This window comes from Geotrypetes seraphini, chromosome 5 (genome assembly GCF_902459505.1).
Source record: "Geotrypetes seraphini chromosome 5, aGeoSer1.1, whole genome shotgun sequence".
Lineage (NCBI taxonomy): Eukaryota > Metazoa > Chordata > Amphibia > Gymnophiona > Dermophiidae > Geotrypetes > Geotrypetes seraphini.
The window spans coordinates 45,812,993-45,838,334 of NC_047088.1; the positions used below are offsets into that span (position 1 = coordinate 45,812,993).

At 44.9% G+C, this 25,342-nt stretch overlaps 2 protein-coding genes across 2 annotated transcripts in view; both read left to right on the top strand.

The window, feature by feature from the left end:
* The window catches only part of RAP2C (RAP2C, member of RAS oncogene family), a 22,532-nt gene extending 4,290 nt beyond the window's left edge, over positions 1–18,242 (top strand). The window contains exons 3-4 of the mRNA XM_033945804.1: positions 8,732–9,046; positions 17,314–18,242. Coding sequence (XP_033801695.1) covers positions 8,732–9,010 — 279 coding nt within the window. The 3' untranslated portion in view covers positions 9,011–9,046; positions 17,314–18,242. The remainder of the gene's footprint in view (positions 1–8,731; positions 9,047–17,313) is intronic.
* A 5,414-nt stretch (positions 18,243–23,656) lies between these two features.
* The window catches only part of LOC117361505 (FERM domain-containing protein 7-like), a 36,126-nt gene continuing 34,440 nt past the window's right edge, over positions 23,657–25,342 (top strand). Inside the window, exon 1 of the mRNA XM_033946935.1 lies at positions 23,657–23,779. Coding sequence (XP_033802826.1) covers positions 23,657–23,779 — 123 coding nt within the window. The remainder of the gene's footprint in view (positions 23,780–25,342) is intronic.

Sequence of the window (25,342 nt, forward strand, 5' to 3'; positions counted from 1 at the left end):
GTTAAAGGGGGGCTATAGTGCAAAATATAGACAGCAGATATAAATTCAGACACATTTTGATCACTAAATTGAAAATAAAATCATTTTTCCTACCTTTGTTGTCTGGTGATTTCATGAGTCTCTGGTTGCACTTTCTTCTTCTAACTGTGCATCCAATCTTTCTTCCCTTCTTTCAGCCTGTATGCTTCCTCTCCTCCAGACCTCATTCCCTCCCCCAACTTTTTCTTCCTCTCTCCCTGCCCTTTCTTTCTCCCTACCTCCCTTTCTTTTTTCTCTCTTCATGCCCCCTTTCTTTTTTTCTGTTTCCCTTCTTTCTCCCTGCCTACCCCCTTTCTTTCTTTCTCCCTGCCCTCCACCAAGCCACTGCTGCCACCACCGGGGAACAGGCCTCAAAGCCGCCGCAGCCCCAAGCTCTCCCTGGCCCGAATTCCTCTCCGACGGCAGAATTGACGTCGGGGAGAGGAAGGCTGATCGGCCCAGTAGATCGCCAAGGCAAAGTGAGTCGATCACGGGCTCCGTGATCGACTCACTTTGCCTTGGCGATCTACCGGTCGATTGCGATCAACCTATTGGGCACCCCTGTTCTAGAGTCTGTGAAAGCCATTCCAAAATCTACAATGAGGTACTTACAAGAAATAAGTCATAGAAAAAGTGTCTGTACTTTTTTTTTTTCCTGCCATATAGTATATTGGTAAGCAAAACTGTACTGTGGACAACTACTATACTGTCAAGACTTTCTCATACATACTTGGTTTAAGTGAATTGTGAATTTTCTTCATGCTTATAACTTGAAAGAAAATACTAATTTGTAATGAACTTTCTCGTATCTCCCACTTACAGAATGTCCATTTTGTGCCTAAAGTACATTAAGCAGCTAATATTGGAAATTAGTGTGTGTGGCGTCAATGCACACCAGCAGTAACAAAACAGTGGCACCTTCTAATGCCTGTTAAGTGTAGCCTTATACAGTTATCTGCAATGCAGTTAACAGTGTGTTTCTTTCCATTGAGTATGGGAAGATGCAGAGTGTTCTCACCCCATACCATGCATTAACCTCTGGTACTGATGTCTACAAAATGCAGCAAGCTTAAGGGAGGGTGTCTGTTTCATTTAGTCTAGCATGCTAAATGCATTTTGTTAGGATTAGTGTGCACTAATAGTATATTTTTGCACAAAACAAAAATACTTCCCTAATTTCTAAACTCTGCACATAACCAAAAGAAAAATATCTATACCTAGTAACCTGGTTTCCTACAATTTGCCCAGTCTGTTAAATTTCTTATTAACTGCAGAATTGCCAAGGAAAACTATATGGCCTGAATATTTGCGGATGTGGCAACAGCAGTGTTTTTCTCCCCCCCCACCCCCCCAGTCTATCCTGCTATTTTAAGAGATTGCTAGTAGCTGTGTAACACCTAGGGCCATATTCTCTGTTCAGGCCTAATGGGCTTTGAACCATGACACTTGGCCCTAGGCACTGCATTACCACAGATTGTCCTCTTAGTGAGAAGGATGCAATTTTAAGAGGATCGCCAACCTGACAAATTAAGAGGAACAGCAGTGTGGTTCCATCTTCATTACCTCTGTCATTGATCTCTTGCTTCTAATAGGCATCTGAAGAGAAGGAGTAAAATACAAGTGAAAGAGGGGAAGGAACAGGGCAAGGAGAAAAACTGATGTAGGGATGGGACTGTATTGGGTATGTAACTTGTGAATGAGGAGATGGGAGTTTGTGGGGAGTGTCCTGGGTTGTTGCTTCCTCCCCCTTCCCTAAGCTATTTCATATATTCTCCTTTTATATATACCTTTCCACCTTCATTCCCTGCCTGCCTGCGATCCCTTTAACATTTCCCTTTTCCTTATTTTCCACCCTCCTTCCTATCACCAGTCAGTAAGATCTGCTCCAATAAGGAGGACTGAATAAAGTTAACTTGAGTGTGCGAGAAATATCAGAATGGCTTAACTTCAAAATGGGTTTAGTTTTTTTTTTTTGGGGGGGGTTGACTATAAATGCACATCTCTGTAGCAAGACTGACAGGCAAAATGTACAGTGCACACTTGACAAAATGGTGAAGATATTGTGGTTTCTGGCCTCTGAAACTTAAAATGACTTTGCTAAGCAGGGTGTAGCCGCTGCTTCCTGTGCTGCTTGACAGAACCTGCCCTACTTTTATTTAGAAGGCACCTGTTAAGCCTAACTTATCTACTTGGAAGAAGATGCACATTTATTCTTGGGGTATGGTCATTTGTTTTGTTTTTTTAAACAAGTGTGGGGGACTTATTTTTAGTGGTCTGGTTGACTCTACAATTTTTTATTTGAAATGAATATTCAGTATGTTTAACCATTTTTTTTCTTGGTTTTATACTAGATAACAAGAGGGCTTGTCAGATGTAGGAATTAAATGACTTTTTTATATTTAGTTTTTGTGTTTACTTTATTTCACATGCATGTTAATGTTTAATATAGATTTCTAAATGTACACGTAACACAATTTTGGGGGGTATAATCCTTGATTATACAGACAGTCCTTGTTTCACAAACAGCTAACTTACATCAGGCTCGTACTTATGAATGAGGGACCTATTCTACCTTCAGTGTCACAACTCGCCCCTTTTCCTTTCTCCCTCCCTCCCTCCATTGTGTGCCACAAGTATGTGCCTCCCTCTTGCAGGTGTTTACCTTCTGGCCGTCTCCCTCCTAACTGCAGTCATTTCTCTGCACAAAGCCATGGGCAGCAGCTCCTATATGCGTCCCGTGGCTAAGCTGGAAGCCTTCCCTCTGATGTGGGAGGAACAAAGGATAGATGGAATGAGGCAGGGGGCATGTACTTGGGACACAGAATGGAGGGAGGATGGAAGAATGGAGGGAGTGAGGGAAAGATACTGAGATGGGGGAGGGAATAGGATTGGGTGTCTGAGTAAGAGAGAAAGAGAAGGTGCACATGGGGAGATGAATAAAGAAGAGAATTGTTGGGCATAGGGAGGGAGAGAGAATTATTGGACACGGTGGTGGGAGAGCAGGGAGGTAGCGATGCATGGGGAAGAGAGATGAGACAGTTATGCTGGATATGGTGGTGGAGAGGGAACAGTGGGATGGATGGAAGTGGGGCCTCAAGGACATGGAGAAGGTGAGAAGAATACTAGAATTTGAGTTGCATACAAATTCAACTTAAGAATGGTTTAAAAATGGAACCCATTCTTAATCCGGGGACTGCCTTTAGTCTGCTATACCAGTCCAGACAAATAGATGTCACCTGAACAGCAGGTAAGTGACAAAGAACTGGCAAACCAGTTACATCATTAATATAAGGACTGGTGCAGTCCTGGAACATGAGTTAGCTGCTGGAAATTGAGAAATACTGGCAACTTGGACAGGAAGAGCAGGATCTGTCGAGGGAAGCTGGACTCCCAAGGACTCAGTCGATGGCTTTTGGCATTTGTTACTCCTAAGGGAGTCAGTCCGTGGACACTTCTCTAGAACATAAGCCCAGAGGGTTTCAGGATCTCTAACCCTGAGCCTTATCCTAAAGTCATTTGGATGGAAGGCATCCTGCAAGTCCCTTGCCAGCAAGGGTAGTACCATTTTCTTCCCCTCTTTCCTTTTTTTGTAGACAGAGACTTGGGGGCTCTTAAGAATGGCCTTGCCTCTAATGGAGGTGAATCTCCAATCCAAAACTAGAGCTTTCAGGCTTCTGAAGGATTGGGGCACTTGGCAAGGTGGTCCTACATGGCCTCTTAGGGTTGGGGAGGGGTTAGGTAAAGACCTTGGGGGTCATAGTTCTGCTCCTCTATCCCTTTCCCCTGTCTGCTCTGGCAAGCAGTACTAAGGATTGTGGAACAAATGGTTTGTTGGAAGTTTAATGCTGGTAAGGGTACTACAGCATCTCCCAGGACAAGGGAGGGGTGGCAGATATGACATGAAAAAGGATGCTCATGGGCAGTGGCTTCCAGTTTGCAGCCCTGGCACAAGTACACTATAGTTTCCCCAGCAGATTCACAAGTGGTAGGATCACAAAGTTGTGGTTGTGATGACTGACCATTTTGTGACGGCTGTGTTTTGAAGAGGCCTTTTTCACCATGTAGAAAGTCTGGTTGTTTCAGGCCTCTCTATATACTCAGGCTGGTGTTGAGGTGTACTATGAAATTGGGCTTAGCTGCCCCCTTCAGTTGTGTTCTGTGTATAAGTACCATATTTTTGTTTTGGATTGGCTGTTGGACTTTTCCTGTATTTGCTGGCAAGGAGAGTAGCTGAAAGGGGTGAAGTGCCTTTGTCAGTGAGAAAGTAGCCTTTGCATTTAGGCTACAGAGCCCATGACAATATTCATTATTTTTTTTAGTTACTATATGCAATGGTGTTTTGGTTTTATGCTTTATTCCTTGCCATTGTAGCTGTGACTGATCTGTCTTGGTCCCATCTCCAAGGATGTATTTTTAATCTGTTTGTACCAGATGTTGTCTAAGTGCACCTCCCCAACCTGTTGCTTCTAATAGTTATGGAGGGTGTGAACAACACTATTATAACTGGAGCCAGCCAGTAACCTCACATGCATGGCAGAGTTCCTCACCTAACTCTTTCTTGGCTGGGGGAGGATGTCTGTCAGCCCAGTTCTCTACCTTTCTGTCCAGGGCAGTTTGCATGGTATGTGTAGGATGTTTAGGGAGGGGGTGGAGTTCTGTTGTCACTCATGCCCTTCCTGGGGTAAAATGAGGGTACTGGTCCAGCAGATGGTAGGATGTGACCCCTCCAGAAGTGAGGAGTGTTCCAGAGGGTGGACAGTAATCTGTCAAGGATCCCCATAGTCCTGGGTGATACACTTGCCCGTGTTCCCAGCAGTGGCTGAATCTTCAGCTTTGCATTTCACCAATATGCTTTAACACCCTAGGTGCTCCCTGCCCCAAATTTTATTAGACTTAATCGCCCATTTTGCTTATGTCTCCCAGGTTAATTATTTTTGGAATGATCTATTCAGATGGCCCATCTCCTAGGTAAATGGCTTCATGCATAAGTGTACAAGCCGGTGCCTTGGATTCAGAGTCTTGTTAACATGTATAAGGAGAGTCCTCAGGACCAACTCGATTTGCAATATTTCCAGATCTGACTATTTATATATTCATTCATATTCTCGTATAGTTTTTATAACATCTCAAGCTTATATTTGAAAAAAAATTGCCTGACTTATCAAAAAGGTAGGCAACTTATTAAATCTCCCCATCTTTTCCGCCCCTAAATTAGATCAGAGCCAATATGAAGTAGCACATGTGAACCTGAGTCAGTTTACCATCAGAGTTGCAAGATTTTCAGGTCCCGCTGTTCTCTTCATGCTAGTATGCAAGGTTAGGAACACCAAAATAATTCTGTATTAAGGCCTGCATAATTCCCCATTTGACTTGGTTATTGGAATTTATTAACCATCTTTTTTGAAGAGATTATCCAAGATGACGGAGCATCTCTTTCTCCTCAATAATAATTTTCTTGACCTATTAATCTCTTTCTTCCACCTCTCTTAAGTCCAATCAATTTGTACCTTCGTTTAATCTTTTGTAAACTGCATAGAACTTCACGGTACTGCGGTATATAAACTTATTATTATTATTACTCTAAAATTTCAAATTTGCTTTAACAGTATAACAATAGTAAATTGACCAAATAGCATAAATACAATCAATGGGTAAATTGTATCTTAAGAATAGGCCAAAATAGGGAGAAATATAATGCAAAACCCTCTAAAAATTTCAGTGTGCATTACAAAGCATGATCATCAAATACAGTGGTGCCTCACACAACGAACTTAATTGGTTCCAGGAGCAAGTTTGTTATGCGAAAAGTTCGTTATGTGAAACGCGTTTTCCCATAACAATACATGTAAAAAAAAATAATTCGTTCTGTAGCATAAAATATGCTAAGATGACATAAAAAAAGATAAATTTTTTGTTATTATTTTTATTTAGATACATCTAAAAACATACATCTCCCTGTCCTTTTACTTCCACTATCTTCCTATCCCATCTCTATTCCCTTTTGTCCCTCTCCCCATGATCAATCATCTCACCACCTCTCTTTTCCCTCACCCTCAGGGTTCAAGATTGCTTCCACTCTTTTTCCTGTTGTTCTCTCTGCCTGTCACCCTATGATTTAGCATCCCTTCTGCCCTTGTCCAATATTTCCCCTTCTCTCCCTCCCTCTCATCCCCTGCTCCAACATACCGTATTTCGACTGCCCTTCCATCCCCAGGCCTGCCAATTTCCACTCATTTACTGCTTTCTCCCACCTCTGCCAAAGCCCGCCCCCCCTCCCCCCCGCAGTGATCGGCAACACCAGGCGCCCCCCCTCGATCGGTGAAACAGGGCCCCCCCCTCGATCGGCGAAACAGGGCCGGCGACTGCTTTCTCCCGCTGCTGTTGAAGTCTGTAAACAACTTTAACACAAGCCACGGGGCTCTAACAGTGCGTATGCTGCCAACGGCTTCCTTCCTCCTTCCTCTCCCCTCATGATGTAACTTCCCATTTGGTTGATGGAGGAGGAGGATGGTAGCCGGTAGCGTCACGCACACTGCGCGGAAGGATGCAGCTCGGGCGACTTCGTTGTGTGAAACAAAGTCCGTTGTACGAATCAAGACAAGAAGTTCGTTGTGCGCAGCGTTCGCTGTCCGAGGCGTCTGTTATGCGAGGCACCACTGTATATGAATAAAACATTTTTATGTGATGTGCTCAGACCAACGAAAAACGATGTGGAGAAAATGTCGAAGATAGTCAAAAAATCCACATAATAAAATGTCTAGGACCCATAAGATGGGAACTATGGACCCAACACGGTCCATGTTTCAACAACCCTGACTTCCTCAGGGGTCCCTAAGAGTCCTAAGTCAAAGAACGTGGATCAAAGGCTGAGAACAATCCTGCTCGAGAGCTCTGCGCGATAGAGTAGACCATTACTCTATCTTCTTGTATATAAATCAAGAGGCATTTGGGACTAAAAATGGCCGAAAATGCAGTGACCTGTGCCCCTCCCCACTCCAGTACCTTTCTTCTCCACTCCAGGTCCAATAATGGCAAAGATTCAATAAGCAAACCGATCGTGTACCGATCGGTTTGCAAGCCCTTAGCGAGCAGATTTCCCTCCAGCCCGATTCACTAAAGTGTTTAGCGATCCCCTCCCGATCCGTGCGTGCAAATGAGAGAAATGGTATGCAAATTTGGGAGGGCAGCGATTCACTAAACACTTTAGCTAACACAGATTGGGCTTGCCAATTGGAAAAGAAGCGACTACTGAAGACCAGTCGCTTCTATCCTGGCTGACTCTCCTGCCCACCCGGTCCCTGCAAATATGGCAGGAGGGATGCCAACTACTAACCCCCCTCCCAACAAGTACCCCTAACCTCCCTCCCCGAACCTCCCAAAAATTTTCCCCGCAGCCTCATCGAAAATAATTATGGCAGGAGAGTTCCCACTTCCTCCTGCCTTCGGTCCCACCCAAAAACTAACGTAATGGCAGGAGGGATGCCAACTCCCTGATGCCACCCTCCCTGGACATCCCTCCCCACCTCCGTTCCCCCCCTCCCTGTACCTTTAACGGAGCAGGAGGGGTGCTCAATCACTCCTACTCCAATGCCTCCTGCAACGAGTGAGGCATTAGGCCATGCCTCGGTGCATCGTGTGATGCACAGGGTGGAGCCTAAGGCCCTTAATTGGCTGAGGCGCCTCGGGCTCCTCCCTTGGGAGTTGACATCCCTCCTGCCGTTACCTTAGTTTTTGGGTGGGACTGATGGCAGGAGGGAGTGGGAATCCTCCTGCCATAATTTTTTCTAAATGCGGCTGCGGGGCAAATTTTTTGTGGGGGGTTCAGGTCACATGTTGGGAGGGGGAGTTAAAATTTTTTTAAAAAAAATATGGCAGCTATTTTGCATGTTTAAAACGCGCAAAATATCTGCCCGATTTAAAAAAGCCGGCAGAAGCCCTGACAGTAGTGACAGGAGGCTGTTTCTCCTGTCACTACTGTCAGGGCTTTAGCAATCTGTGCAGTCAGTTGGGGGCGTGCCTCCGATTGCCCCCATTTGCATACAGATGGTTGGCGAATCGGTCGGCCTGCCTCCAATCGCACGCGGATCGGAGTGTTAGTGAATCTAGCCCAATGTTCCTTCTGTGTCCACATTTGTGTGCCCCCCCCCCCCTAAAATAGCAGGAGCACAGCTTTACACCTAGGTGGCTTGATCTGGAGGGGACAGATCAAAGGCAATCTAGGTGTGTATGCTGTGCCACTGTTCATCTATGGAAGACAAGTTGAAATGGGGAGGGGAACGATCCTGATCTTGTTGTCAATTGGGGGGGAGGTGGTAGTGAGGAACAGTTTATTAGCCACTGATTATGACCCATAAGTAAGCTGCCCTGTTTTTATGAAGGCATTTTTTAGAATTTCTTGACTTTATACAACACAGGTATGTGCTACATTTTAACTTCTATTTTGGAGTAAAGCATTAATTTAGTTTAGGCTCTCTTGATATAGTGTTGCAGTGTTATGTAAGCTGCTTAGAGATAGGTGGGATAAAAATTTAAAAATGCAGTATAGTTTCCTTGAATAAAAATTTTGAAGTTTATTTCTCAAACACAATGTTTACCAATTGTTAAATTTGTTCACTTAACCATTTTAGCTACTGAATTTGCATTTGCTTTTTACAAAACTTAAATTATTTTTTATATTCAGGCTTTAAATATGCATATTATGTAATTTAACTAGGACATCAAGCCAATGAGGGACCAAATTGTCAGAGTGAAGCGATATGAGAAAGTTCCTCTAATCCTAGTGGGAAATAAAGTGGATCTGGAATCGGAACGAGAGGTTTCCTCTGCAGAAGGCAGATCTCTGGCTCAGGAGTGGGGTTGCCCGTTCATGGAGACATCAGCTAAGAGTAAAACCATGGTGGATGAACTGTTTGCTGAGATCGTAAGGCAAATGAACTATGCATCTCTGCCTGAAAAGCAAGATCAGTGTTGTACAACATGCATCATTCAGTGAGGAAAAAGAACCTCCAATCATGGCCATACAGAGCAGGTTGGTTGAAATTTGCAGAATGTACTGTAGGAGTTAAGGCTGAGAGAAGATATCTGTCAATTGTTCTCAGGAGCAGGTCCTTGTTAATGGTATTCTGCAGGTAGCATTTTCATAGAATGCTTAGAATAGGCTGTGTAATAGGTTATAAATAGATTTTAGCATTGGGAGTTGGAGTACCAGTTAAATTGGGTATGTTACAAGTTGATTTTCGGGAGAGAACATTGAAGGTGGAGACACTTCAGGAGTTACCATGTAATATTCTTAAACCTCCTAAAAGAAGCCACATAGAATAGCGCTGCTAAATAATTTAATCAGTCTGTAAAAATATCTTGATTAAATATAAATTTGTAAAAATGTAATACAATATTTGGGTTTAGTGCATGCTTAATCTGACCCATAATATTCTTGGAGTGGGAAAGGAGGTTCCAGAGTGCCTTTGGAAACTATAAATTAGTAATGGCTCTGCAAAGCCCTGAGCATGCCAAAAATATAGTGGGGGGATGTGCAACTGTAAGACTTTTTATTTATTTAGAACAATTCAGTTGTAACATTTTACTATGATGTAACTCCACTTAATCCTTTTCTTTTTAAAGGATTATTTTCCACAAGCGGTATCCTTTAAACTATACAAGCAACATGGATGTAGAAACAAATGGGCTTTAATCTCACAGGTCAATCTAAGTAGTGTGTTGGGTTTTTTTTTAATTGCAAGTATTATGAAGCTCTTTAGTTTGGTGCCTTAGATCTATTTAACCTTTTTAAGTCAATTTATTATGCCTACAATCAGTTTTTACTAGGAGCCAGTAAGGCCTCTTTTGCCTCCCCCCCCCCCCCCCCCAATCCTTCTTGACACTTCATGACTTACCAACTCCATGGACAGTGGACAGGAGCAATGCTACCATCTTTCAACATTGTGGTGCTATATTTTGATGCATGAGGGGCTGAGCCTGGCAAATAAGGTAATGCTTAGTGCATCAGAAAACCACTAGGGGTCTGGTCTTTCTGGTTTTTAAAGATGGTAGGTATCGGAGGCAGAAGTAACTAGGCGTCACTTCTGCCTTTTTTAAAAAATGGGGAGCTAGGGATGCAGGAAAAGATATTTGTCCAGAGAGTAGGAACATTTGAGATATCCACTGATGGATATGGATGTTGGCACACTGATGTTGTAGGAACATTACCTGATTTATCATGTTCTGCCAGTTATGTAGTTCCATCTGCTACAGTTAGCTTACTGCTGTACCAGGCAGGTCTGATAGGAAGTCATCAGACCTGGGGGGAGGGGTGCCAGCACATTGCAGGGGAAGACTAGTCTGCTGCTCTTTCATCCTTTTGGACTCAGTATGACCCCAACATAAAAATATCAAAGTCCACTAGTATAAAGCACATTTTAAACAAGTCAAATGTAAATTGGGGATGGGATATCTTTATCAGGCATCAAGATGACTGGCATGATTGAGCAAACCTAAAGAAACTTTTTTTTTTCTTTTTATGACAAGTGCATGTCACATGGGAACCTTCATTCTGAGGCTTAAAAGTTATGCAGACCTGGAACAATATTTGCAGTGCTGTTGGTTTTTTCCCTTCATGTGCTTAGCACAAAAGGAGAATGAGATTAATGGTACTCAGCTGATCATGCATTCTGGTTGTGGACAATGATGTTTCCTCTTTTGGGTTTCAGAATATGCAAGTCTCGAACATTTCTATTCAATAATGCTAACAGCTATTCATAGCCCACATAAGAGCTTCTAAAGCATTTAAGCATAAAAATTAGGGAAAGCATGCAGAATGTGACTTAGGAATGTTTTCCTATTCTGTGTGACCTGGAAAGAAATGTGCGGCAGTTATTATACTAAATATTCCATCAGTTTGGAAAGAATAATAAAATGAAATAAAGTATGATATAGCTTAACCATTACATGTCTTCCTCCATCCAGTGAGTCTGCTTGGGGCCATTATTCGGGGCGATTTAAACCTATTGATGCCCACTGCTGAGCTCTGATTGACCTAAAAATAAAAGAGGGTTTGGGTTGGGCAGGCCAGGAGGTCATGGTGGGGAGGAGCCGGTGCTTGTGGGCATTGATATTTCAGCTGGGGTCCCCAGGCTGCAGAACATGACTGGGTGAATTCTGTCCCTAGCTGTGGCTCGGCAAAATGACTGCCACTACTACTACTTATTTTATGTAGGGCTGAAAGGCTTACGCAGCACTGTACATTTTGACATTTTATAGACAGTCCCTGCTTGGAAGAGCTTACAATCCAACTTGGACAGACATGACATATAGGGTTGGGTATGCAGAACCCAAGGTAAAAGGAGTTGAAAGTATAGCACTACAGGAAGTACTACAAGCTGCTGTGAGTTTGCAACACTACTGACACTGGCTTTTTTAGAAAAAACTTAAGTCCAGTGTAATTAAATCAAACAGCAATACCTTTAAACACCTGGAGCAAAAAAAAGCTTGAAATCACTTTAATATGTAGTTTTGGACGCCTCAGCCCCACCACTCCACCACTGTAATTAAGTTTGGTATTACACCGGGAAGGCTGTGTGGTGCCTCATCATCGGCAGTCCATTAACAATATCTTTTTATTATATATATATATATAATTTTTAATTTTGTGAATATTTCTCAATTCATATATTTGTGCTGATGCTAAATTTAATAAAAATATACTTTTATTAAATTTAGCATCAGCACAAATATATGAATTGAGAAATATTCACAAAATTAAAAATTATATATATATATATATATATATATATATATATATATATATATATATATATATATATATATATATATATATATATATAAAAAAGATATTGTTAATGGACTGCCGATGATGAGGCACCACACAGCCTTCCCGGTGTAATACCAAACTTAATTACAGCGGTGGAGTGGTGGGGCTGAGGCGTCCAAAACTACATATTAAAGTGATTTCAAGCTTTTTTTTTTTTTTTTGCTCCAGGTGTTTAAAGGTATTGCTGTGAGTTTGCAACAGCCATCTTGCCGAGCCCCTCCCTCCCTGCTGGACCACCCGGTATTTAAGTCACCCCAGGCCTACCCAACTAGACAGTGGGGGATATTCAGGCGGTTAACTGCATCCTGAAGGGGGATCTTTCAAAAGAGGGTCAGGGGAGTACTGTGTCTAGCACTCATCGCCGTACATGAAGAAGGACACGATACTACTCGAAAGGGTCCAGAGAAAAGCAACTAAGAGAGTTAAGGGGCTGGAGGAAGTGAAAGATTAGAGAAACTGGGCCTTTTCTTCCTCTCTCCCTCGAACAAAGGAGATTGAGAGGGGACATGATCGAAACATTCAAGGTACTGAAGGGAATAGACTTAGTAGATAAGGACAGGTTGTTCACCCTCTCCAAGGTAGGGAGAACGAGAGGGCATTCTCTAAAATTGAAAGGGGATAGATTCCGTATGAATGTTAGGAAGTTCTTCATCACCCAGAGAGTGGTAGAAAACTGGAACGCTCTTCCGGAGTCTGTCATAGGGGAAAACACCCTCCAGGGTTCAAGACAAAGTTAGACAAGTTCCTGCTGAACCAGAACGTACGCAGGTAGGGCTAGTCTCAGGGCGCTGGTCTTTGACCAAGGGCCGCCGCATGAGCGAACTGCTGGGCATGATGGACCACTGGTCTGACCCAACAGCAGTAATTCTTATGTTCTTAGGGGGATTTTGTTTTATGCAGCACCAGCTGATTAGTGGCTGGGCTGCTCAAAATTATCCAGTGATATTCAGTGCTGGTGCCCGGACATGGCCCAGCACTGAATCACTGGATAATTTAGCCATCTGTGATCGGCATTTATAAACACTCTGACCACCGCTGGCTCAAATAGGGTAGGAGTGGGGATTCTTCTTCAGGACAGTATGGCCAATATAACTAGGAATGTGATTTGATTGATAGTTATAGCTGTTTAAGTTTCTTTCCTTTAGTTGGGCTATATCATCCTGTGACCTACCTTCAGAACTGGGCTTGGGGCTCTCGTGCTGCTCTATTTTCTCGCCAGTAAAATTGAGTTTTGAAAGAAATTATAGTTGAGCAACGATGAGTGCCACAGATAAGAAAATAATCTTACTGAGGAGAAGATTCTGAAATGTTCATGATAAAATCAGACGGGCCTCCATCACAGTCACTATGGTAACGATTCCAAAAGGCAAGTCATTCTTTAAAAACTGCATGCAAATGAGATTCACAGAAGATCGCTAAATTTGCATGTTCTGATCGCTGGTGATGGTGATTGGCAAATGTGCAGAATAAACCCACAAAAAAATGACCCCCAAATTGAAGATTGGCAGGAGGGATGCCCACTTCCTCCCACTGCCATCAAGCAATCAGGATGCCCACTTACTGCTGCCATAAAGCAACCCCCCCCCCCCCCGACAGCGGGAGGGATGCCCATTCCCTCAACTGTCATGTCATGCCCCGATGACCACCCGCCCCCATATCATTCACGATGGGCAGCTGGAGAGGATGCCTAATCCCTCAGGCCAGTAGGCCTGTCTTTTCAAAATGGCAGGCCCCACCCCCACCCCCCATGCAACCTGGGATGTGACGGGGAGAGCCTAAAGCCCCTCCAATAGGAGAATTGTCCAGAATGCTCCTTTAAATATTAATAACCTCATTGTAATATATTTGCAAGGCAGAGTTGGAGTCTGACAGGAAGCTTGGAAAAGACTGTAGTGAGCCCTTTTGAGAATTGACTGGTTGAATACTTCAGCGCTAAACCATCTGGAATCGGTTTAGCGACCATCGTTGAAGGCATATTGGGTTTTGAGAATCTTTCCCTGTGTCAGACCAATAGTCCATCTAGCCCAGTAGTCCAACTTCACAGTGGTCAATCCAGGTCACTAGTACCTAGCAAAAACCCAAATAGAAGCAACGTTTCATGCTACTGATCTAAGGCAAGCAGTGGCTTAGTAAGACTATGGACTTTTCCTCCAGGAAATTGCCCAAACCTTTCTTAAAACAAGCTATGTTAACTGCTTTTAGCACAACCTCTGGCAACACATTTCAAAGGTTAACTATTCTTTTGAGTGAAAAAAATACTACTTCCTATTGATTTTAGAAATATTTCCCTGTAACTTCATTGAGTGCCCCCTAGTCTTTGTAATTTTTGATTGAGTAAAAAATCAGTCCATTTGTACCCATTCTACATCACTCAGGATTTTGTAGACTTCAATCATATTTCTTCTCAGCCGTCTCTTTTCCAAGCTAAAGAGCCCCAACCTTTTAATCTTTCCTCGTACGAAAAGTTATCCTCTTTATCAACTTGGTTGCTCTTCTTTGACCCTTTTCTAGTTCCACTATATCTTTTTTTAAGCTAGGGCGACCAGAATTAAATGTAATACTCAAGGTGAGGTTGCACCATGGAGTGATACAGAGGAATTGTAACATTCTTTCTTGTTTACCATCTCTTTTCTAATAATTCCTAGCATCTTGTGTGCTTTTTTGGCCGCTGCTGCTCATTGGGTGGAAGGTTTCAGCGTGTTGTCTGTAATTACACCCAGATCTCTTTCTTGGACACTGCCCCCCCCCCCCCCAAGGTGGACCCTAGCATCTGGTAACTACATGATTTCAGTTATTCTTCCCAATGTGCATCACTTTGCATTTATCCACATTAAAACATTTCATCTGCCATTTGGATGCCCTGTCTTCTAATTTCCTAAGGCTTGTCTGCAATTTTTCATAATCTGCATGCATTTATCAACTTTGAACAGTTTAGTGTCATCTGCAAATTTAATCAGCTCATTTATAAATCAGTTAAATAGCACCGGTCCCAGTACAGGTTCCTGTGGCACTCTATTTACCCTCCTCCATTGAGAAAATGGCTATTTAACCCTACCCTCTGTTTTCTATCTACAGTGGAGGCATGAGGGTGCTCTAGTAGAGGAACCTCCAGCCAGATGCTGACTGGAAAACTTCCAGTATGCACCTGCAGGTTATACTGGAGTTTCCTGGAAAAGATCAGTTTTCTCTACCTCCATCTGTTGGTAGAAGGAGATAACATCTGCTGTGACCATTACAATTGCGATGCATGTCTTTCTGCTATTTATGAATGAATGGAAATTGCATATAGTAATCATAAAAAAATAAGAGATTTTGCACCATTGCTGTCACAATTTAATCTAGCAGTTAACAGTGCAGTGCTGGTTAGCAAGAGGCCTGTATTCGTCAATTGTAGCATTATCTGATGACACGTTCTGGAACTGGGAAAATTCACCGCAGGTCTTGGGTCAAAGGCATGATGGGTCACAAAAGATGACTCACTATCAGCTCTGAAGGAAAGGCCATTGACTAAAAGTTTCCAAAGTTGTCATCAACATTAAAAATGGTCTTGTCCAGAAGTGGAAATCTGTCAAATTTTTTAAAATTTTGTACCATTGTACAGAATTTTTGAAGAGTGATTCTAACTCTGATTTATGAAATGGGGATAACTTTCAGTGCATTAAGAAAGCTTACTTAAGCACATGTCACAAAGACAGCCTGCTGTTCAAAAGGGTTTAACCAAGCAGGAGAGGCTTCTGCCCAGTAAAACCCCGCTGAGTGATCTGGCACCTAATTTTCAGGGACACTTAAAAGCAGTTATTCAGGGGCACTAACTAGTTAACTGGCCAAATCCTGACCAGTTTAGGTTAAGGACAGGCTGGGGGTGGAGCACCTACATAGCTGATTTTCAGTTCACTAACTTGCTAAGTAACTGCATAAAGTTAGGACAGCAAAAAGGCTGTCCTAACTTTTATGCACTAAAGTTCACTAGTCTGAATATTGCCAGTGCTAAGATTTTAACTTTGTGTGACCACCAATACACTGGATAATCAATGCCAGGAGCTGCACATGTCCCAGCATTAAATATGTAGGGTCAGTTCAGTCTGTAGTAACATGCATTATCAGAACCACCCAGCTGGACCCTGATTATTGGGTCCACAGATCATAGCCTCTAATGGAGCTTGTAACTGGTAGTGGTCAGTTTTCAGGTTATCTACTATTCCATTATTAAGACATGCTGGCCCATACAGTGGCAATGTGTAGTGTTTCAAGCAGAACTTGCTTTAAAAGACAGACCATTTAAAATATCTAATAGTAAAGTCAACTCTGCTGTTAGTATCCTATATAATAATACCCTTAGCGCGCATGCACACTTCAATCTTTGTGGCTCCGTGCGTCTGTAACTCCGTGGCCGGCAGAGAAATTGTAAAAAATGTGGCGCGTGATGATTTGCTTTGAGTGGCGGTTTAACCTAATCCAGCAGCCGGTTGCCCTTACCAACACAACGCGCAATTAAAAAAAAAAAAAAGGTAGGATGGGGCACGATAATTGACAGGGACAGAGATTCAAAGAAAAAAAAACAAAAAACGCGACATTGACAGATTGACAGAAATAGAGACACACACACACACACTGAAAGACAGGTAGGTGGGAGTGAAAGACACACACAGAAGGATGGGGGGCCAGGGAGAGAGAGTTAAAGAAAAAAAAAACAGACAGCAGACAAGGAGAGAAGAGACACAGAAAAAAAGAGAGACAGACAGCAAAAAAAAAGAAAGACAGACAGCGGCCAAGGAGAGAAAGAAAGAAAGACAGACACACGCATCTATTCTAGCACCCGTTAATCTAACAGGTTGCTAGAATATTACAGAAAGGTACACTTAGAACATTGTTACATATGGAATTGTTACATGTGCAGGGGATGTTTGGGACCAGGTTTCTTCATCTTGGCATCAAAGTTATTCCCTTGAAGCTAAGAACGGTTATATACTTGTCTTCTCAATCAAGAGCCCTTCTTATTCCTTATACAAATGAATGCTCAAAACTGGGATTGAAGATGACAACGTACCAGACAGCATCATAAAATTTTATTATAAATTTATAAATCTAAATTTGCCAACAAAACCACCATATTTTCAGGCCTTATATGCATATTGTACCGTGAAGTGGGTGGGGAACTTCCAGATTTTGCTCTTGAATCTTTGATCTATCCTGTTCTCAGCTCTTGACAGAAGCTAAGAGGGTGCAAGCAGGTGCTTTCCCAATGACATCTTGTCCTATTCAGTGTCTTTCAGCTTAATCTTAGTTTGTTCTTTAAATTCAACTTTGCTGTGGTTCTGTACCAGGAGTAAATAAATGCATGGTGCTGTACTCATGGTTTTTAGGTGATGTTTGTTTGTCTCAGTATATGAAATAGAAATTTGAATTCCTTTTGTGGCGGTTTGTACTCTAGCAGTTCTTGTCTTTTTTTTTTATATATATAATTGCAGATAAAACTCAGAGGAAATTTGCACAGATGCTGTTTCGGAGAACTTAACAGCCCAGGTTGCAGAGCTGAGCCTTGGAAAACCTGTCTCTACTACAGCACATGACTTATGTCCAGCTTGGTGCTTAAGGTCTGTAGCTTTCAAGAACAGACTTTAGGCAAGAATGCTTAGCACAGTAACCATACACAAACAAAAAACCATCCTGTTTTCTCTTTCACACACACTTTTTCTAGCTTTTGAGTTCGTTAATGCTTAATATGCAAGAATTCATTTTAATATTTAATTGATTTCTGTGATCAATTTCTGAATTTGTATTTATTAAATACTTAAAACTCAGTATTACTTACTCAATGCCTTTTTAAAGGAACATTTTAATAGACTAAATTGAGCCTTAAACACTTGGTTACTTCTGTATGTTACCTCACATCAGTGCTTAATTACATTTGCAAATTTTCTCCTGAACAGAATTAATCAGTATATTGAGACTTTGTATGTGACAGTGTCATGAATGAGATTCTGAAAGTCACATGAATCCTACCTGTATGGATGTAATATCCCTTTTCTCATAAAAATCAACTGGTTTCCTATTGTTGGCATACTTAATTATATATGGTTTTATTTCCTTACAATCTTAATTTTTTTATTTTTTTTTTTTCATATTTTGTGAATTGCACGAATAAACTGCAGCTGTAACATAGTCTGGGGCATGTTAGTCTCTCTTTCTTTTTTTATTGTATGCTTAAAGTATGTCCATTAATATCTTATAAAATTTGCCCCTGGAAAGGGATAATGTATCCTCAACAATACAAATTTTGTACTTGGACAGAAAAGAGCTGACTTAACTTTTACCTGGATGGTTAACAGCCAGTGACAGTGGAATTCTGCACATGTAAATCTAATGCAAATAAAATGATTTTATGTTTTATAGTTCATATTTGTCTTTCTGAATATTTTAAAGCAATATTTTGTTAATGGTTTTTTCTTGCACTGTCTCTAAATGGCTTTTACTTCTTATCCAGTAAGCAGGTTAGCATTAGAGGCAAACTCGGATAGCGTTTCAAAAGGGGAAGGATGAGTTTTATTGCACCCAAGTGCAAATGTGCTTAAACAGTCATTGCCTTCTATGTTTACCTGCTCAACAAACTGTCTGAATACTTGAAAATGTTAACAGTAACAGGTATTAAAATGTATACACAAGTAAAATGTTTTGGTTGGTTTTTATTAATGAATCTGTTGTATACCTGAAAGCTTTTGTTCCAAGGTTTAGAATGCTTAGAACTTAATTTGCAGTAACCAATAGCTGCAGCTCACCTACTGCGCCAAAGTTTTAGGAGCCCAGCTTTAGTTATTTGAGCATGCTTCTGATAAAATGAATACCCTGATCTGCATTAACTAAACTTGTTCAAGGAAAGCCTTAAAATGTAAAATATCGATCTGAAAATTCAACATAAGCAAAACATCAGTATTGCTGCAATAGGTTCACATTTGTGTGTGTTTAGTTCATAGCTAGATTCGGGGGGGGGGGGGGGTAAGTAACATCTTTAGGCTGTCTTTGGGTTGTGTTTGTTTTTTGTATGTATAAATCCTGAAGTGTCATAACTTAACAGAACAAGTTGGCTCCATAAATATTTGCTGTCTCTTGGTTCAGTTGATTTTTCAAAGAAATACTTATAGTAGTAATGGAGCAGTACTTGAAAAGGGTTCCCTAATTGTTTATCCTGTCCCTTTAAAGTAGGGGTGTCAAACTCAGTCACATAAGGGGCCGAAATCTAAAACACAGGCTAAGTCACGGGCCAATTTTTTTTTTTAATTTTTTTATTAAGATACTTAGTCTTAGTAGAAGTATAGATCCTTCTTTACCCTACCTGTGGCGCAGTCAGGCACTTGTGTGGAGCACCCTGCTACAACTTAGCTTTTACACTGAGACTGGGTCCTTCTGCCTGCACATGGGTACTGAGGCAGTGTGGTGAGGAGCTTGGAGCGCTGCTGGGAGTGGGGTGTGCGTTCAGGTGCTTGGAGCGCGACTGGGGCTGCACAGTCAGGCACTTAAATGCAGTACAGTCGCCGCGGGCCACATAAAATGGCCAGGCGGGCCGAATTCAGCCCCCCCCCCAGGCCTTGTGTTTGACATGTGTGCTTTAGAGGATAGAATGAAGCTGAAGCGAGTACTAACTAAGGGTTGCACTTTAATTCTGTATTTTAAACCAAACACTGTATTACAAGTAGATTAAGTTGGAGCAGATCTTTTTAGGAGATGCACCTAGATACTAGATTTTGCAGATAGCTTTCAATTTTCTTGGTGACTCACTTTTTTGAGTATAAGTGGGAGGCGGAGTTGCCTTTAGCAGGGCTTATATATAATATGAAAAACTTTTTCTCTTCACTGTTGCAAAACCTGTTAGGCCTGAACAGTGGCAGAGTGTGACAAATGGATGAGAAGTGGTTTCTTCATTACAAAAGGGACCAAATGCTACTTCAGGTAAAGGGCCTTCTCATTAGACTGCATGTGAAATTGTGTATTAGAATTGGAAGTTGATCATAAAATGCAATATGTATTTTTTATTATGGCATTGCTTTAGGAATTCAGATCACTGGAGTAGGGCTCTGCAGACAATTGTAACTTATGTATCTAATGTACTGTATCTTTCAGTCATAGATGAAATCTGGAATAAGTGCAAAAATGGAAGTTGCCTACAGTGCTTTGTTTAAGAAAAAAATTCCTTGAAATAGGTTTCATTCTTGTCATTTTGTAAGACAACCCTGCAGTCCACTTGTTTGTAACTTTTTTTAATAAAATAAGCATCTGGATTACTGAAATGTAGCTTTTCTGGTTTTTATTTTTCAGGGTTCAATATTCAGTCTCCCATGACTGGATAGTTGTTGCTGAACAAGGGCTGATAGCTAGCTTATATCATTAAAACCATTGGGTAATCTCTAGTAAAACTAAATGCCTACTTAGAATCAAATAATGCTATTTTTTTCCTGTAGCGCTTGCAATGGGAGAAGACCTTCACTCCTTAGGACAGGCCTTGAATAGCCTTTCTTGCAATCTAGGAGCCCCCCCCCCCCCCTCAACTTTCACTATTGTCCTAACCAAAGTTCAGGAATGGCAGGGAATAAGGGGATAAGAATCCTCTGAGGATTGCTGTTGGGACCTAATTTAGATGGTTTGAGATGTTTGGAGAGGTGGGGGTGAGGGTTCCCCATGATGTTTCCACAGAAAATAGTAAAAGCAGTTCTTAATATTGTACTGTAGCATTGATAAAGTCAGCACCCCCTCAAACTGTTCCTTTTAAAAAAAATTTTGATTCATTGACTGTGGCACAGGATCTGTACCAATTACTCCCCCTCATCCTCCCCATTGCCCTCACTATCCCCTTCCTTGGTTGCTCTTTTTTTTTTTTTTTTTTTTTTTTCATCCTCAATTTTTCCTCTCAAGCTCAATTCTTTCCTTTCTGTCCATCCCAGACCAGTCCAAACCAATGGTATTGTAGTGTGCACCCACCAGCAGATGGAGACATAGTTTGTGTGATTCGTCCTGCATAGCCCCAGAATACTTGGTATTTTTTCTCCAGTGAATGGTAGACTCATGTAGTGCTCATCAGTCAGCTCCTAATCCAGTGTACTGCATTATATTGTACTAGTCTTTAAGCCCGTTACATTAACGGGTGCTAGAATATGTATGTGTGTGTGTTTCTTTCTTTCTCTCTCTCCTTAGCCTGTTTCTGTATTTCTTTCTTTATGTCTTTCTTTTTCCTCGGCGGTCCACCACCACCCTTTGCCTGCTCCCCCTGTCCATTCTCCCTTCCTTTTTCTTCCCCTGTGTCCACCACCACCCCTTCACTGGTCCCCTTATCCAGCAGCAGCTCTTCTCCCTTTGTTTTAACTCCCCCCTGTCCAGCAGCACCCCTTTCTTACACCCCCTGTCCAGCAGTAGGCCTCCCTTCCTTTTTTTGCCTCCCCCGGTCCATCAGCACCTCTTCCCCTGTCCAGCAGTACCTCTTTTCTGTTCCCCCTGTCCAGCTGTAGGCCTCCCTTCCTTTTTTTGCCCCCCGCCCCCCCCGGTCCAGCAGTACCTCTTTTATCCCAGGACAAGCAGGCATGATATTCTCACATGTGGGTGACGTCATCTACGGAGCCCCAGCGCGGACAGCTTTTCAAGCAAACTTGCTAGAAGTTTCAAGTTTGCACACTGCACCACGCATGTGCTAGCCTTCTTGCCACTAGAGGGCGCATCCCCACCTCGTGGTCCTCAGTTCTTTTTCATCCGCGGAGCCAGAAGCCCTGTGGAGAAATTGTGCTAAATTTGCCTTCTGTCGCCGCGGCTGTGTGGGGTTTTTCGCACGGTCGCTGCGTTTTTTCGTCTCTTTTTGCTTTGTTTCTTTCTTTTTCAAAAAAAAAAAAAAAAAAAAACAACTTCGTATTCGTTACTACCGGGGGCTCCCGGTAGCCGTGGCCGAGGAACCTCGCTTGTTCCCGGCTCGCTTGTGGGCCCATGTCCCGGCCCGTAACGGGCTTTAAAAAGTGCGGGCGCTGTGAAAGACTCCTTTCTATTACTGACCCGCACAGGTGCTGTTTGCGGTGTTTGGGGCCCCAACACCCGACGGCATCCTGCGATAAGTGTGCCACCTTTCAGAAGCGGGCACTTAAACGCCGAAAGGCCCGCATGGCGGAACTTTTCTCTGTGGAGTCCCCGCCGGGGAAGGCCTCGAGTTCGGCCTCGGCTTCGGCCCCGGCCTTGACCTCGGCCTCGACATCGGCCTCGGCCTCAGCATCGGGACCGTCGGCGTCGCCTCGGGCCTCGGTGCCTTCGAAGCAGCTGCCCTCTTCCAAGGCCTCGGGTAAGTCTCCGCTTCCCTCCTCAGCTCCATCTAAGAAGCCATCCTCGGGCTCGTCGGCGGGTGGGTCCGCCTCAGTGAAGCCCAAGTTGCCATCGTCCGCTGCCCCGAGGGAATACTCGAGACCGAGGTCGCCCTCTGAGGAGCAGCGGCAGGCCTTGCCGCAGGGGATGTCAATCCCCGTGTTCCAGGAATTGCTCCGGGCGTTGATCGCCTCGGAGCTCACCGGGGCCATTGACCAGCTGCACCAGGCTTCGGCCTCGGAGGCTTCGGCCCCGGTGGCCCCGCAGTTGGTGACCTCGGTCTCGGGTACCGGGGCCTTGGCTCCCGAGGCGCCCACGGCCTCGACCTCGGTGGTTCCCTCGGACCCGGCTTCGCGAGATCCGCCGGAGCGTAGTGTGCGGCCGAAGGACAAGGGGCGCCGAGTACGAAGACTTTCGTCCTCGTCCTCGGGGTCCTCGAGGGGTTCGTCTCCCTCGGGCAGGTCTCGAGCGAGGCGCAAGCCGAGGAAGGCTAAGAGGTCTCGGACCTCGCCTCGGCGGCGTGGTCGCTCGTCTCCGGCCAGGGGCGGGGCCTTGCAAGTTCGGGATTTGCGGGTTGATAACCCCATTTTGTTCCGGTCTCCGGCCAGGGAGAGCTCTCGGGCTTCCTCGCCCGGGCCGAAGGGGCGGACCTCGGTGCCTCGGACCCCGGGGGGATCCCCGAGGGGTTCCTCCAGGCGCACCCGGTCTCCGACTCCGTCGAGGTCGCAGGACTGTGTCTCTTTGGGGTCGGGGTCGGGTAGGGAGCCCAGATATTCCAACCAGGCCTCTCCCTTCGGCTCTGCCGGGAAGTCTCGGTCTCCCTCTCCTCCTGCTAAACCCTCGTCCTTTACGAGGTTTGTGCAGGATATGGCTGCGGCTTTGGGTGTTGACTTGTCGGAAGGGTCCACTTACACCAAGGAGTTTTTGGAGGAGCAGGACCTCCCTGCCCCCCCCAGGGAGTCGCCGCGCCTTCCAATTAACAAGGTCCTCTGTCAGACCTTTCTGAGGAACCTTGAGGCTCCATTGACGGTCGCTGTGGTCCCCGCCAAAATGGAGTCTAAGTACCGCACCCTTCCCATCAAAGGGTTTGAGAAGGGCCAACTTTCCCACACTTCGCTTCTGGTGGAATCGGCAGTCAAAAAATCTCAGCCTTCCCGGGTCTCGGCGACGGTCCCGCCTAGTAGGGAGGGCCGGACCCTTGACAAATTTGGGCGCCGTCTCTATGCGAACTCTCTGATGGCGACCAGGGTCCTGAACTACGCCTTCTCGTACTCTTCCTTCCTCCGTACGATGGTGAAGGACCTCCCCTCCTTTCGGGAGGTGATGCCTGAGTCGCATAGGGACCGGTTCGCCACCTTTAGTTCCAACCTGACCCAGCTGCGCCTCTATTTATTCCACGCGATTTATGATGCATTTGAACTCGCCTCGAGGGTCTCAGCCTGTGCAGTGGCCATGCGCCGGCTGGCGTGGCTCCGTACCCTCGAAATGGAGGCCAATTTGCAGGAACGCCTGGCTAATTTGCCTTGCGTTGGCGTGGAATTGTTTGATGACACTTTGGATGCGGCGACGGAGCGACTTTCCAAACAAGAACGCTCTTTGGCCTCTCTGGTGAAGCCGAAGCCTAAGGCGCCTGCTCAGCGCCCTTTCAGGCAGCCTCCGAGGAGATACCCTCAGAAGTCCACACCGGCCTTCTCCAGACCGCCCCCTCGAAGACAGCCCCAGCAGAGTAGAGGCGGCCCCTCTAAACCTGCCGCGCAGGGGGCCGCCAAGGCCGCGCCGTCCTTTTGACGGGATAGGCGGTTGGGGGCGGGCCCCCACCGCAATATCGAGTCACCCCCTCCCCATCGGGGGTCGGCTGACGGCCTTTGCCGGGGCCTGGTCGGTGATCACGTCGGACGCCTGGGTGCTCGGGATAATCTCAGACGGCTATTCGTTGAACTTCTCCTGTCCGCCTCCGGACTTGCCCCCCGGGGCTTGCCCTCCCAATCGGAACCAGCTGCCCCTTCTCCTGGAGGAGGCCAGGGCCTTGTTGAGCCTCAGGGCGGTCGAGGTGGTGCCTCGCGATCAGATGGGCCTGGGATTTTACTCCCGTTACTTTTTGGTCCCCAAAAAGACCGGGGACTTACGCCCCATTTTGGACCTCCGGAAGCTCAACAAGTTCCTGGTCCGAGAGAAGTTCCGTATGTTATCGCTCCCGGTTCTCTATCCTCTTTTGGAGGAGGGGGATTGGATGTGCTCCCTGGACTTGAAGGAAGCTTACACCCATGTTCCGGTGCATCCCGCTTGCCGCAGGTTTTTGCGGTTCCAGGTCGGGGATTTGCACCTGCAGTATCGGGTTCTTCCCTTCGGGCTGGCATCCTCCCCTCGGGTATTCACCAAGTGTATGGTGGTGGTGGCGGCGGCCCTGCGCTCGCGGGGTCTACAGGTCTTTCCCTATCTGGACGATTGGCTGATCAAAGCCCCGTCCAGGGAGGGGGTTATCTTAGCGACCCGACAGACTATCAGTCTTTTACAGGGCCTGGGGTTCGAAGTGAACTTTCCCAAATCTCAATTGCGTCCGGCGCATTCTCTCCAGTTCATTGGAGCCGTGCTGGACACGGTTCACCTTCGCGCTTTTCTCCCCCCGCCCCGGCGGGAGACTCTGCTTCGGTGGAGTCGGCATTGTCGAGGGCAGTCGCTGGTGTCGGCCCAGCACATGATGGTTTTGCTGGGTCACATGGCGTCGACGGTTCACGTCACGCCGTTCGCTCGCTTATACCTGAGAATCGCGCAATGGACTCTGGCGTCGCAGTGGCGCCAGGATCGCGATCCGGTGTCTTCCCGGATATCAGTAACTCCTTGTTTACGTCGATCGCTCCGTTGGTGGACCGACTCTTCCAATTTGTCAGGGGGTTTGCTGTTTCGCGTCCCTCCTCACACCAAGGTCTTGACGACGGACTCTTCCGAGTACGCGTGGGGAGCGCACCTGGACGGTCTGAGGACGCAGGCTCTGTGGTCGGCCGAGGACCGTCGGTGCCACATCAATGTGCTGGAGCTTCGCGCCATTTTTCTGGCGGCGCGAGCTTTTGTCCACCTGCTGCACGACCAGGTAGTACTCGTGCGGACGGACAATCAGGTAGCGATGTACTATGTCAACAAGCAGGGGGGTACGGGCTCTTGGCCTCTATGCCA